Consider the following 15,488-nt stretch of genomic DNA (forward strand, 5'->3'; position numbering starts at 1 on the left):
CTGAGAGCTTGCCAGAAATGCAGCCTCTGAAAGAGAATCTGCATTTTAACGAGATCCCAGGTGAGTCCCTCACACAGTGAAGTCTGAGAAGTACCACTGCCCAGAACGAGCTCCTGTGGGGCTGTGCCTGTGTCCTTGCTTGCACTTGACAAGTGGGAGATCCTCAGCATTTGTCAGTTGCCAATGTGCCAATCGCTGTTTTACCCTTGACTGAGACCCTGCCACAAATGTGGTAGAAGACAGTGGGCAGGGACAAGCAAAGGTAGAGGTTGGCTTAAATGAAATGGGAAGGCTCATAGATTTTTTTTTTTCTGGGATTGAGAAATAACACATTTTGTGGTAGTTCAATTGCCTTTGTGCCTGGGTCAGCCAAGCCCACACAGTCTCCCAACACCTAGCTCCTGGCTTCGGACACCCCCTTCTGTGAGGGTGAAGGGTGCTAGGCTGGATTGATTGAGCTTAATTCTGGACAGAGGGTTAAATCCTACACCTGCTCTTCCCCATCACCCTTACTGCACTTGACTGCATTTTGCTCACTCTCCCAGAAAGCACTCTGGCATGTGTCCTGGGTACTTCTTTTCTGTGTCCCCTAGTGCTGTGGGCTTTTTGAGGACAGTGAGCTAATTCTGCAGGTAACTCTGCCTGGCTTTGTCTTCACCCTCGATCTCAGTTCACGGAAAGGGCAGGATTATGGAGCTAAGCTGGGGCCTGTCCATGCATGCCAGGCCAGCTCCATGTGGATATTCAGTAGCCCAGCCTGCTGGCTGCACACCCTATAGTCTCTTGGTTAGCTCTTAGGGCTTCTACCAGATTTGAGCTTCTCGCTAGCAGTGATGCACAAGCCTTGTATTTGGAGTCCTGGCGTCTTCTAGGGCCACTGCCAGGAAGGGCATTGTCCAGAGAGCTGTGGGCACCCCTGGGCCAGGTTACCATCTGGGTCCCTTCATTGATAATCTTCATCACAGTGGCACTTCATCACAGATATGCATTCCTCGGCTCAGGGAGCTGACATTTCTACGTCACTTTCTCTGTCCTCACCCTGAGAGAAACGCAAGGTTCAAAACAAGTCTCCTCCAAATGTGTCACTTTGATATGTGGGCTATTTTGGGCTGAAGGCAGCGGAGACCTGCAGGTTCAAGAGAAACTTTTGCTCCTCTCTTAACTATCTAGAGGAATCTAAATTGGGAGTCTTTTCCAGAGTAGGGGTTATTACTAGAGATAAATTTATCTAAATGATCTATCTCTATGGCCAGGCAGACATCTAATTACTAAACATCTGCTCTTCCTTATATTGCCCTGTGAATTGCCCTCCTCCTCTTTGATGCCCCAGCCCTATTCCATTCCTTAGCTCAGGATGGCATATCTACCTCACTTTACCTTTCCGTCTTTGAACCTTTCATGTGCGTAGGGTTCCTGTTTGTACAAAATTAATTTTTCTTTTCTCCTGGTAATCTGTTTCATGTCACTTTAATTCTTAGACCAGGTGGAAGAACCTCTGAAGGATAGAGTAAAATTGTTCCTCCCCAACAGAGACCTGGCCACCCTCAGTTAAAACACCTCTGATGCTCTAGCTCATGCGGCCCAGGGCACATTCCCCCCCAACTCCCTTTCTAAACTATTGTTCCACCACCTTCATTCACCATTCCCCTCTTTTCAATTCTATCCTCTGATTTTATAGTATCTTGTTCCTTTTTTCATTCATTCTTTAATCCATCCATCCATTTATCCTTTTGAAACTTAAGAGTTTGCAGGGCCTACTGTGAACCAAATGCCACACTAGGCCCTCAAGTCATAAAGGTGAATAACACATTCTAGTTGCCAGTGCCAGGCCTGGTTCTGGACTCCACTCAGACCTTTCATATTCAGGCAAATCCTTTATCCATCTTTTATGGATTCCTCACTGCCCTTGTAAACCATTTCTCTTTCTCAAACCCTTATTGGTACCCAAGTCCCTCTATCTCCATAAATGACTTTACCTCTTAACCTTCCCAAGATTTAGAGTTCACCCTAAATGCCCTCTCTCAGTATCCCTAATTCCCACTACAGAACTTGTATCTTCTTATTTATGTCCTTTCTCTAGTCTCAGGTTTGTCCTGGGATTTCTCCCTTTTTGGTAAGCTCTTCTGCCTGACTCCTATGACCATGAGCAAATGGTTCATATCTCCCAACCATACTTTGCTCCCTGTAACAGGGAAAGAATACTACTTACCTCATTTGTTTGTTATAGACATTAAATGAGGACTTAAAACAGGGTCTGGTACAAGTATTAGCCATCATCATGATTATCGTTCCTCAAAGTACCCACCCTGCCACTTACCCTGTATTTCTTACCTCGTTAGTCTGGCATATGCATTCCTTTCCCTGGGCATATAGATGTCCCCCCTCGCCACATCTTACCCCGTGCTGAGTGCCCAGCTCCTTAGTCTCTGTCGCTTATCTCTGTCAGAGACCTGTCATCTCCTATAGCATTTCCAAGTTCCCATCCTCTGCCGCTTTCAATACAGTCCATATTTTCATATGCATTGAGGTAATGGGGGCAGTTTAGAGTGGGTGGGGAGCCAGAAGGATCCAGGGGAGACTATGTAGAGAATAGGGAGAGGTGGGCCCCCAGTGGCTCACAAGGGACTGGAAAGCTTGTTCTGTGGGGGGACATGCAGGACGATGCAGTCAGAGGGGACGATCCCAGTTCCCCGTCACTGGAGCAGAGTGCCTTCTGATGGCAAGGTTCATGGAGGGAGAGCCAAGTGGGTAGCTCAGGTGGGGCTGATGATGATGAGGCCATCATTGTGGCCGTTGACATTATTGCAAGTGAATTTCCCGGCTCCTCTTCTTCCATCCCTTAAATATTGGAACTCCCCAGAATTCTGTCATGCTTGCTTTGTGCTCCATGCCTGTGACCCATCCCCTGCCACCTGCAGGACTCTCCCACATCACTATTCTTGCTGATACCTGTTCAAGACTGAATGGGTCCTCTCCGTTTTTATCCTTCCAACTTTGCCCTAGTTAGTGTTCACTCTCCTTATTGTAACCTGGGCATGAAGCCCTCAGAGCTCCACCTACCTGCTTGAAGCCTCCAGTGCCTCTTCCTCCATCATCTGTCCCTTGGTGCTCCCCAGTTTCTCCCCATGCTGCCCTCCAGGCCCTAGCCCAGTTAGGCACAGCACACTTGGGAGCTGTCAGATTGAGTGACCACAAGCTCCCAGCCCTCCCACCTATGTTCACAGCTCTGGAGCAGCAGGTGTGGGAGGAAGGCTGTGTGGCCGAGACGTCCCAGCAGGCTGGGCATGGGCAGTGATGGGCGGGCCAGGAGGTGTGAGAAGAGGACTGGCAACTCAGAGAAGGCCATCCCACCCTCCTGTGCACACAGGGGAATGGGAAGCCTCGGGACCCTGGCTGTGACATGCTATGGGAGAGGACCCATTCATTGCCACCTATGGGAGGTGGCACACTGAGCAGCTCCCCTTCCAGAGGTCTCTAGGCAGAAAAGAGGGCTGTGGGCAGTTGGAGGGTCTCCAGGCTCAGAATTGTTCAGGCCATCTTGTGGCGGGTCAGAGGCCTTCCTAGCGGGGATGTTCACCCTCCCTGATTCCACTGCTGTGCCAGGTGTTACAGAGGTCAGTCACAGCTGGTACAGCTTTAGGAATGAGCCAGACAGCGCTGGTCACCTTTATTCTAGACTTCATGAGGCAGGAAGCCATGATGAGACAGAAGCCTCCAGATGGTTTCTGGCTGGTTAGGTAGATGAGGGCTGCCCCTGAGATACTACACCATGAGAGGAGCCTGGGCACGGTGGAGCTCTGCCCTTCTCTGCCAGTCAGGGCCTCCCCTCATTGGCATGTCTCACCCCCATCCCCATGTTAGCACTGACGAAACCAAGTGCTGAGGAAACCTTGTACAGCGGGCCCTCGCCCCTGGCCTCCTGAGTCCAGCTGTAGACCCCTTCATCTTACAATAGATGCTGTTGATGTGCTCACGTCAGGGTCTTGCTAGAGCACCAGTTTCTTGAGGGCAGGAATGTTCTACTTCCCATTTGTTGTAGGCTCCGATAGGTGCTCCATTCAGTATTTGGGTGACCGCTGACTGATTATTCTCTCAATTCGCGTGCTGTCTGGTGCTCCCGCATATCTCCCTCAGAGCCAGGAGACACCGCAGTGTGGGCTTCTGGACATCTTTCTGCTGGCTGATCGGTGTTGTGTCACCTCTTACCCCCCCACCACCACACCCACATTTCTGAATCCCTCTGCTTTTCTCTGGAGCCTGTGCGTCCCGCTATAGACCCCTCCCCCTCCTTCTGTGAGCCTCCTGGACAGATGCAACCCAGCCTGTCATGACTGTCTGGCTCAGCCCGCCGGGGGTTGCGGGAGTCAGGAAGTTTCCTGAAGGCAGCTCTAGGTGCCACCAGTGCCCTCCTACTGCAGACAGTGAGAACACAGATGAAGGTAAGCTGTGTACCATTTTCCTTTGTCTTCATTGTTGGAGAGGGTTCTGGGCGAATTGTGTGCCCCTTCCCCCAGTTCAGAGGCTGAAGTCCTAATTACCAGTGCCCCAGACTGTGACCTTATTTGGAAATAAGGTAGTCATGGATATAATGAGTTAAGATGAGACCACACTGGAGTGGATAGGCCCCCTTGCCCAATATGACTGGTATCTTTAAAAGGGGAGATTTGAGTGTGCCTGGGTGGCTCAGTTGGTTAATCATCTGCCTTGGGTTCAGGTCATGATCCCAAATCCTGGGATCGAGGCCCACATTGAGCTCCCTGCTCAGCAGGGAGTCGACTTCTCCTTCTACCCCTCCCTTCTGCTTGTGATCTCTCTCTCTCTCTCTCTCTCGTTCTCACTGTTTCTCAAGAAATAAAATATTTTCTAAAAGTGGGGGGCTGGGAGATTTGGACACAGACACACAAACAGAACGCTCTGTGAAGATGAGGACAGATACTGGGGTGATCCTTCTAAAAGGAAGCCAGAGGTTGCCAACCAACCACTGGAGACTGGAGAGAGACATGAAACAGCTTCTCCCTCAGCCCTCAGAAGGAACCATCCCTGCCAACACCTTGATCTCAGACTTGCAGCCTCTGGAACAGGGGAGGGTAAATCTGTATCACTCAGGCCCCCCAGTCTGTGACGCTGTGTTCGGCAGCCCCAGCAGACAGCTGTAGAGAGCTCTGTGGTCTTGTAGGTAAGAATGAAGAGCCCAGTGTCCAGATCAGCTCTCTAGAAAATTTGGTTCCTGTAATAATAGCTACCCCAGTGCCCCGTTGGGACCCCCCCCCTTCCCCCAATGAGAACCTCCATCATGGCTTTCAGAAAACACAGACTCAGCAGGTGATAACCCCTTTCTCCCTCCCCTTCTTCCCCAGACCTTCCTCAGCTCCTCTTACTTCCATGAACCCTCCTCTCAGACTGGGGCAGGCAGTGCAGAGATGCCAGTTTGCCAAGAAGGAACCTTGGCAGTCTTGGGTGTGGGGAGGGGTGAACGGGGGGCCCTGATGCTTCTGGAAGAAGGCCCTGGGGAAATCCCCGCAGTGTGCCCTCCTTATCCCCTCATCCCTGTGGAGTCTCTTTTGGACTTGAGCACCCCCAGAAGTCCTCTGCTCTCCTGCCAGGCTGCCTGGTTCCAGCACCCCCAGCTCCACCCATGTGCCCCCTGCCTCAACCCCTGACCTGTTGTCCTCTCTCGGTTCTGGGCATATTGTGGTTGGAAACTCAGTTGCTGGCTTGCAAACAGGGCTGGTGTTTGAAAGCAGGCACACATTTCTTTTGAGGTCCTGCAAAAACGGACAAGCACATGCCTTCCACCTGCTGCCCCAAGCAACCCCGTCAGCCATTTGGGGGCCCAGCTCCCCTTCCAGGTGCAGGCATGTCGGGCTTGGAGGAGCTAGTCCCTGCCAGATGGCAAAGCGTGAACTCTGTGCCTCCCGAAAGCTTGGCACTAAGTGGCACAGTTTCACCTGTCACATGGCTTATTGCATGGTGGAGGGAGCAGTCGCCTTCTCTGGGAAGGGCGTTTTTGGGAAAGCAAAATCATCAGCCTGGGATTGGGGTGGGGGTTACCTTTCCAGTGGTGTGACTACGGGCAGGGCCATTTCTGAGCCTCGATGTCCTCATGGGTAAGCCAGGCAGGTGAGCTAAGAATCTTCACGTGTCTTTAGGTTCTGGTAGCCTGTGGTCCCAGGAGAGAACCCTCTCGCCCTGGTCCTGCCATTACTAGCCTGTGGAACTTCAAGAACGTTTCTGTCTGGCTGGAGCTGGAGCTGGAGCTGGAGACCTGAGTTGCTAGCAAGAGATCCTGATAAGGGTCGGCTGTGACTCCTGGCAGTGAGGAGTGCCCTGGGAAGTGGCCGTCTAAAGCCTCACTGTGTCAGCAGTCTGTGTCATCTCCAGTTTGAGACCACAGGGTGGTGTTTCCGCTAAAGAACTGAAGAGTCTGTGTCTGTCCCCCAGAACGTCAGCTCAAGGCAGGACAGAGGGACACTGTCCTTGCTCCGAAATCAGCCCCTCATCACCCACAACTGTCCCCTGGTCACCTAACAGGATGTGCTGCTCTTCACTCCCGGCCTTTGCTTGCAAAAGACTGGAAAACAGGGTCCCTTCCAAGTCAAACAAGAGCTCATTGGTCCTGGGACACAAGCATGGGCATAAAGGGAGTAACGTTTTCTGATTCCAGTCTTCGCTGATTAGACAGCATCCAGACGGCATGCTTCCTCCGGGAAGAGGCCCAGACTCACCTGCTCATTAGACTTTGCACTTGACTCTGAAGACTCGATGGCTAAACCATAGGGAGAAGTGCCACACACGACACTGTCCTTAGGGACCTCAGAAAACAGAGCCCTCTTTGCCTGAAAACCAACAGCTTGAACTCAGCCTGAGTCAGCATGGGCTTCTAGAACCTTCTTAGGGAGCTCGATGCAGACTGCCCAGGCTCATTGCATGCTCCCATCCTTGTTTCTCAACCCTCTCAGTAGTGAAAATGGAAGACCCTGAGCCTTAGGAGCCAAGAAAAACCAACCGAGGAGAAAAGCATGGATAGGGAGGCAGGAGGGTCTGTGATTGGGGTGGTGGGAGGAGAAAGACTTATTTATAATAACATGTGTTCTTTCCCGGGTTTTCTGGCCAGCTTCTCTAGTTGAGAGACTTGTTGGAGTGACCTTGGTAATGGTCATCAGGGAAAGACTTGAAGGGAGAAAATGACTGCTTTTCAAAATGATTTCAGATACCTCTTTTCATAAGATGGGTTTTCTTCATGAAAACTAGTGTACTTGTTTTTAATAATTTAATAGTCTTTTTTATGAGTATTACTTAGGGCATACTCAATAGAACAAATTTAGGAAATGCATTGCCCATACTTGGAAGAATGTACTTGAAGGTTCTTAATTTGTATTTTCCTGTCAAGCCTGGTTGATTCCAGGAAAGACTCAGTATTTACCATGGACTGCCTGTGTGAGGGCTTGTTTCCCATTTGTCCCCTCTCTTGTGTATCTCCAGGGAACAGTGGAGGATGGAGACAAGCCTCTGCAAAGGCCCAAGTCCAAATGATGCATCAGGGCAACATGGCCGACTGTGGGCTTGGAGCTTAATCGGGGAAACTTCTAGAAGCTCCAGCACTTGGAGCCAGATCCCTGCATTCATACGGAGGCTCCTGCGGCCTCAGCACACACCACTGGCAGTGCCCTTTGCATACATATCAGTTCAGCCCCAGGCCCTGTGAGGAAGGCGAGGGTCTAGGGCTCTCTTTGACCTCCCTGAGACAGGCTCTTGGGTCTGACCCCCTCTCAGTGAAGTACCAGCAGCTTCCGCCTCACCTGCCAGCCAGGTCCCCAGAGCCCGTGGCCTTGGGGGTATCAGCCAGTTTTCAGAAATGAGATTGAAATCCAAGTGCTGCTCCTGGGAACCCTAGCCCATGGAATCCGAGTGAAGATGAAAGGGACTTTGGAGCTCAGAGCCCTTGCGTTTGAGTCGGGCTTGACCCTGATGCACAGGGGACCTCTGTTCCGTCCCTGTTAGAATGCCGCCAGTGACGTCCCCATGCTGCCCAGGAGCCGAGGCGGGGAACGGAAAGGGCTCTGCCATCCTCGCTGTGCTGTGGCAGGGGGAACCAGCCAGACTGCCCCGTTTGGCCCATTCACGTGGGATCAGGGCGCATGAGCTCGGGTCCCTCCATGGCCCTTTGTCCTTCTCTCCATCCCAAGGCCAGTGTGGTTCCTCCACACAAACCAGCCGACACAGAGGCCAGAGAAACCCAGCAGTCCTGCAGGCGGCGGCTCTGTCTGTCTGGGTTCATTTTGGAGTGGCAGGCCTGCTTTAAACAGGGGCATCCTGGAAATAATTTTGTACTTAGAGAAGCACTGGTTCATCTACAGGCTGTTTTCCTGCCTCGGGACGGATCCCCGGCAGCTTGCATTTCCAATTTCCTGTCCCTCCTTCGCTTCTCCTTACCGGTCATAATGTGCTGATGCCCTGGTCCTGGCTCTCTCTGGCTTTGTTATAAAATGACTCTTTGTAGCGCCGGTGGTATGAGGCATGAGGTTCCCAAAGAGCCACCTGGCTTCTGGTCCCCACCTGGAAGGATGCTTGTTGTTCTGTCTGCGTTTGGCCCCACTGTCCTGGGCCCAGCAAGTTCCGTAGCAGGTCAGTCTGCTAGAGACAGGGGAGCTCCGGGGGGTACTGCAGGGCAGCAGATGGCCTCTGCACCCCCCAGCTGGCTCGTGAGTAGAGACTGTACCGAACCCTTTGAAACCCCTGAGCACCCTCTCGTGGTCTCCTGCCCCTCACCACGCCGGAGAGATGGGGCGCTGGGGCCTGGAACACGGCATCCACAGCTGCAGCTTTGTGTCCTGACATTTCTCTGTCCCGGTTCCAGACGACACCGAAGGTGACGTAGCTTGAGCCCCATCCTTCCTCATCAAGTACTTTCATGTTCTGAAGGCCCGCCGTGTGGCGCCGTGCGAGGTGCTGAGAATGCAGAGGCGGCGGCAGTCTTGGGGAGGGCAGACTTGACCGCTAGCCTGCACCCTGCTCACCCTCCCATGGTCCCCTGGAAAGGGGAGAGACGAGACCTGGGGGACAAAAAGAAGGAGGCTGATGGCCTCGCCATGTCTAGGACCTCCACAGGCCTGGCCCTGCCGGTCTTCTACACACGTCTCCCTTCCCGGGCCTCCCCTCCCTGGTGAGTGCTTCTCTTCTCTCCTGGAAGGCTGAGTCCTGCCTCCTGGGTAAAGCCCCCCTGCTCCTGGTTGGAGGAGCCCTCCTCTCCCATGCTGTGGTGGCCCAGATTCATCTGGGAGAATCTTAGTGGCTTACAGCCTGGACCTGCGGGAACCAATTGGAAGAAATATGGTAAAACCGACCAAGTCGCCAGGCAGCATTCCAGCGCCCTGTGATCCCATCACTAGAAGGGCTCCCACATCTCCTTTTGCTCTGGAAGCTTATTTTTGCCAAGGTTGTTATCACCAAGCAGGCGCCAGAGCTCTGTTCCACTCACTGTCCAATTATGGCAAAATTCAAACAATAGACCTGTTATTCCGCTTGTAAGAATGTCCAGAGGGAATGCTTTTCCCCTCCCCAGGATCGAACTCTCGGTGCCCTTTGTGATATGTGAGACCTCAGGGAAGGCCTCTCTGATTCCCAGACACAGAGCAGTGTGTGGGAGCTGCGAAATGGATCTCTGTGGCTGCCATGGGCCGGGTCTCTTGTATTCTTTCCCCTGCTTTGGTCACTTCCCTGCACAGAACCTGCCCTGTGACTGGTTGAGGGAGAGACCTCTGGGAGCCTTGGGGTGGCATTTCCAGGTGCCCCCATGCATCCCCCTTCCTGAGGCCTTGAGAGAAGATTGAGATGACATTCCCTCTAAAATAGCCCTAATTCCACCTGGCTGTTCCAGCTGTTCTTCAGCCTAACCCATGCATGTGGGCCCTGAGCTCTGTTGCAGGCCTCCAACCCCTGCCCAGCCGCTCAGAAGTGCTAGGCTTGGGCCTTCATGAAGCTTGTTCTAAAGCAGAAACTGACTTTATTTAAGCCTGCAGGTAGCTTTCTACCTCTTTACCAGATCGCTTCTCAAAATCACTTCCCCCACTTCTCTCCTTTCCTTTCCAAGATCACAAAGGCAGGAGCACTTGGGTGGCTCAGTCGGTTTAGCATCTTCCTTCGGCTCAGGTCATGATCCCAGGTCCTGGGATTGAGTCCCGCATCGGGCTCCCCACTGAGGAGCCTTTTTCTCCCTCTCGCACTGCTTACTTGTGCTTTCTCTCTCTGTGCGCCTGCTACTTGCTGAGTCCTAGACAAATGTTAGCAACGATGTCATCCTGAAGGAGCAGAGGATCATGGGAAGACTCTGAGGCTTGGAATCAGGAGGCTGGAGTCTGAGTCGAGCTCTGCCACTTGCTGGTGGCGTGATGCCAATTCCCAGCCCAAGACCTCCCTGTCCCCAGAGCTATAAACCTGGAGTGAAGACAGCGTCTCTCTCCAGGCTGGTTTTGACCACCCGGGAAGATAGGGCCGGCAGACTGTTTCACCCACACAAACCAGGTTAAATCTGCTCTCTTTCCCTTTCCAGGCACACATTCTGGCAGTTCCGCCACGAGAACCCCAAGACACGGGTTGGGGGCCCCCCGCCCGAGGGGCTCCCCGGCTTCAATAGCGGAGTGATGCTGCTGAACCTGGAGGCCATGCGCCAGTCCCCCCTCTACAGCCGCCTGCTGGAGCCCACACAGGTACAGCAGCTGGCCGACAAGTACCACTTCCGTGGCCATCTCGGGGACCAGGACTTCTTCACCATGATTGGCATGGAGCACCCCGAGCTCTTCCATGTGCTGGACTGCACCTGGAACCGGCAGCTTTGCACCTGGTGGAGGGACCATGGCTACAGCGACGTCTTCGAGGCTTACTTCCGGTGTGAGGGCCATGTCAAGATCTACCATGGGAACTGCAACACCCCCATCCCTGACGTCTAGGTCCCGTCCCATCTGCTGTGCCCTCAGGTCTCAGGGTCTGGGGGAGGCCAGAGGGGTGCCCCTGTTAATCAGCCCCTGGCTGTTGTCCGAATCCCTATAGGGATGTGCTCTGGGGCAAGGGGCTGCAGCTGTCCCACCTGATGGGTCCTTCTCCTGAGGCCACCCAGTGAGGATGGGCCTGCGAGTTGCCGGTGCTTGGGGCCTTTTCACTCTGCGGGGCCAGGTATTGTGGAGGGCAAACACGCAGACATCCTCCAGTGGGCTCGGAAGCAAGTACGTAAAGAGAAGAAAGGAAGGACAATGGCGATCCGTGCCCTCGGCCCCCAAAGAATGGAAATCCTTTTGGGCACTGGCCTTTCTTAGACCAAATATAAATTTACTTTAAACTGACAAGCTTCCCTCTTGCCAGAAAGAACAAACTGTCTTGCTAGGGCTCCCAGGGAGCCGAAGAAGAGAGGGGTATTCTCGCAGCTGGCCTGGAACTGAAGCATCAGTGAGTGCCCAGCTTCCACACACACGCACCCTAAGAGGCTGCGTGCTCGTGCCCGCCATGCCCCCCTTGCCCAGTTGTGGGGGGTGAAGATCCTTGCCGGCTCTGGGAGGACCTGCAGGGCCAGTGGCAGCCCACCTGAGAAACCCGGCCTCATCGCTGGAGCTTCCCCGGCTTCTCGCTCCTAGCCGCATCCCAGCGCCTCCTTATCCCTCCTTCTTCCCAGCCGGCTTCGGGTGACCAGACTGTGCTCGGAAATCAGATCCACCATCAAAGAGCAGAGCTCGGCCACGGCCAGGGACAGGCGACAGAGTCGAGTCATCTGCATGGGGAAGGCACCTTCCAAGGAGGAGCCCAACAGTTTCTGCAGATAACCGTGTGGCTTGGAAGGGGTGTCCCTCGTAGACGGATAAGCGTTCAGTCTCTGTTGAAAAAAATCATCCTGTGATTTTCTCATCGCATCATATTAGACCCTGTACCTTCGAAAAAATTAAGTTCTTCTCTGAATGCATTCCCTTGCTAGATGCAGACACAAAGTCCCTGGCGGTCCATGTTGTCTAGTTGGGGGAGGTCCTCAGAGAGGAACTGTTGTTGGATTTTCATCTCCTCTGATCTCAATTTCATCCACTTTTTTATTTCTCCTTACCATGAGTGAGAATAGCTAATAAACCGTCTTTGAGAACATGATGATTACATTGTTTCTTCTCTGACCCCAGTTTACTGCTACCTGAAGGTTGAGTCAAGAGTGCACTCAGGGTCATTCAGGGCTGCCCCTGCCGTCCACATGACGGAGCTTAGTGGGCCCCCTGGCCTCTGTGGGGGCTGTGGCTGAGACGGGCACAGGGAGGGCAGCAAGGCCGCACTGGGGTCACTGGAGAATCATCTGGAAGCAAGAATGGCTCTGTCCCTTCTCACCTGCCTTACCTAGACTGTCTGGTTACATCATTCCCCAGCCAAACAGAGCACATCTCTCGCCTAACTCGGCTTGGACAGAACTGGTCTGTTCTCCTAGGAACTTGATTTCCTGTTTACAGCTACTAGTAGCTGAAAGCCTGCTGTGCGCCGAGCATTGTTTTGGGGATTTATATACTATTGATAATGCTCGCAAAAACCTCATGAAGGTGATTCCAATTCTCAAGTTTATTGTAAGAAAATAACAAGAGATGTAGACAGAGAGTCGTTATCACACCAGTTTTTTTAAAAATAGAAAACAGCTAGGAGTAACTTAAAATGTTGACTAAGGGAGTGGATAAATTATGTTACATCCATAAGATAAAATAGTTTAGGCATTAAAATCATATTTTTCAAGAATACTTAATGCCTTGGGAAATGCTTACAATGTGCTGTTAAGTAAAGAAGGCAAATATAAGATTATATGTACAGTATGATCCTCACTTTATTTTAAAAATTATATATGTATATATGCGTATATGTATAAAGAGATCCTGTTCCACTCTGTTTAATTAGTTCAAATCCTAAAATACCATGTGTTTCAAACACCACATTAGAAATAATTATTTCAATGGGGAAAGAATGGGGGTAAAATGCTAAGAGAATTTTAGATTCGATAACTAAGGTATTTTCCCCATGTTAATTTCAGTAATTCAAGGGTTTCTGGAGCTATGAGAGTCCTTTGTTAATTGCAAAGAAAAAACAATGAACTCATTGATCAAAATGGGCACAAGCCAAACCAAATCTCCTCCTCTACTTTTGAGATCACCTACTCAGGAGCTGCCCCCTCCTCTGTCACTGATGGATTTTGTGAAGAGCAAAGTAACACTCAGCAGGAGGTCCAGCCGGCCCAGCAAAGCCAGTGGATGTGACTTCTGGACAGCTCTTAGACAGCTGGTTCCTCACTGGAATCCTGTTGTAACTGATGAGGTTCAAACATGACTCATTGTGCTGTTTTGCCTTTGCCTGATGAAAACTTCCACTGCGGTGCATAAGCCTATAGAAGTGAGTGGAACAGAAGCCTTGAAAGAACATTTCTGGGTATGAGGAAGGATCAAGGTGCTTTCTATCTTCATCTATATTTACTTCTATATTTCTGAATGTGAATTACTTTTGTAATAAACAATAAATACTATAAAATTGTAGCCACTGCCATCCCCCCTCAGTTACAGATAAGTCCCATCCTGGCTACTCTACACTTCACGTTGGCCATGGTTGCCATCATCCGTAAGAAAACATAATCTTGGCTAAGTAGGCTCTGGGTCTTCAACTTTGCCTCTGGATGCCCCAGTTGCCTAACTGAAAGTGACCTAAGAATAGCCTCTCCAGCCGCTGCTTTCATTTCTGATTCTATCATCTTGTGTGTGTACACAAACGATAATGGCCTTTGGAAAGCTTGTGGGCTTGTCGAAGAGATTTATTCTTGTATGTGTGTCAGAGTCTAACTACGCATGCCAGTCTTGCCATCACTTCTAACCTCGGGCGTGGAGGGTGAGTTCACGATGCCCCCCACTACACGACCCATTGCCTGGGAGGCCTCTCATTTCCATATCCCACCCTCATCTCCCAACAGTCATTTTAAGGTGCAACCGGAGGGTCTTCCATGTTCATGCAAAATGGTGTTATTGTTTTGTGGACATGTATTTTAATTTGAATAACTCAATATATTCTCTTGCTTTTTCTTTTTCATTCACTAAGTTTCTTTTATTATGATGATGGTGATGATGTTATGTTAGTCACCATACAGTTCATCATTAGTTTCTGATGTAGGGTTCCACGATTGTTTGTATAACACCCAGTACTCCATGCAATCCATGCCCTCCTTAATACCCATCGCGGGGGTCACACATCTCCCCACCTCCCGCCCCTCTAAAACGCTCAGTTTGTTTCCTAGAATCCATATTCCCTCATGGTTCGTCTTCCCTCTGATTTCCTCCCTCCATTCTTCCCTTCCTTCTCCTAATGTCCTCCATGCTATTCCTTATGCTGCACAAGTCACTGAAATCACATGATAATTGATTTTCTCTGCTTGACTTACTTCACTCAGCCTAATCTCCTCCAGTCCTGTCCATGTTGATGTAAATGGTGGGTATTCATCCTTTCTGACGGTTGAGTAATACTCTGTGGTATACATAGATCACTTCTTCTTCATCCATTTGTCTGTTGAAGGGCATCTCGGCTCATTCCACAGTTTGGCTATGTAGACATTGCTGCTAGGAACGTTGGGGTGCCTGTGCCCTTCTTTTCCCTATGTCTATATCTTTGGGGTAAATACCCAGTAGTGCAATTGCTGGGTCCTAGGGGAGCTCTGTTTTGAACTTTCTGAGGAACTTCCATACAGCACTGAGTTTCTCAAATCCACCCTCTGCCTTTATTGCACGCACTCCCATTGGTCGGTGGTGTGCTCTCCCAGCTTATCCACCCTCGCCTGCATTGCTGGACCCCCACATCACCTCCCGCCCACCTCTGCCCTCCACCCCACCCCCAGACTAACGAGCCTGCTGCAGGCAGCTTTGTCCTCTTTCTTGTGGACCAGGTAAGAGCTGCCTTGTGTGGTACAGCTAGGAAGAGTGCTGCTGGATCCCACAGTTCGGCCTAAGTGGTGCCCAGAGTGCCCTCCCCGTTCTCACCAGTATAAGCCCTTGCTTTCTCTGCGTGACTGTGTTCCTGGTCACGTCTCCACGCATGGACACTCGTGTGGACCCGTGATTACACTGGAGTCCTCCGAAATGTGTACCCTGAGTTGGGGTGCTCTCCATGAGTGGTATCACATTGACCTTGGCCATCGGTATACATGTCTGTGAACTGGGGAGAGTTCAGCCCACTCCTGGCCTTGCCGCCCTCCCAGGACGGCTGTAAGTGGTAGATGAGATAAGCCACAGGACAGTACTCCCGAGGCCCTAGAGGCCCTCCTTCCCTTGCACCTCCACCCGTCCCCAGTCCCCAGTGCCACATGGTACTGCCAGAAGCTTTGTGGTGCTACCAGAAGCTTCGAGGTCAGCCTGAGTCCTGCTTGGGTGCGTGTGTGCCTTCAGGTGCCACACCCAAGCCACCCATGGGTAAAAGCCTGTGCTCCTCCATTCGGGTTAGCTTCTGGGACC

General features: G+C 51.5%; 1 protein-coding gene across 3 annotated transcripts in view; it reads left to right on the top strand.

Annotated features, from left to right (window-relative positions):
- Positions 1 to 13,532, top strand: part of XXYLT1 (xyloside xylosyltransferase 1) — a 157,711-nt gene extending 144,179 nt beyond the window's left edge. For all 3 annotated transcript variants that reach the window (XM_032337352.1, XM_032337370.1, XM_032337362.1), the window contains exon 4: positions 10,550 to 13,532. In XM_032337352.1, the coding sequence (XP_032193243.1) occupies positions 10,550 to 10,946 (397 nt within the window). In that variant the 3' untranslated portion in view covers positions 10,947 to 13,532. The remainder of the gene's footprint in view (positions 1 to 10,549) is intronic.
- The last annotated feature ends 1,956 nt before the right edge of the window (positions 13,533 to 15,488 follow it).

This window comes from Mustela erminea, chromosome 1, assembly GCF_009829155.1.
Source record: "Mustela erminea isolate mMusErm1 chromosome 1, mMusErm1.Pri, whole genome shotgun sequence".
Taxonomy (NCBI): domain Eukaryota; kingdom Metazoa; phylum Chordata; class Mammalia; order Carnivora; family Mustelidae; genus Mustela; species Mustela erminea.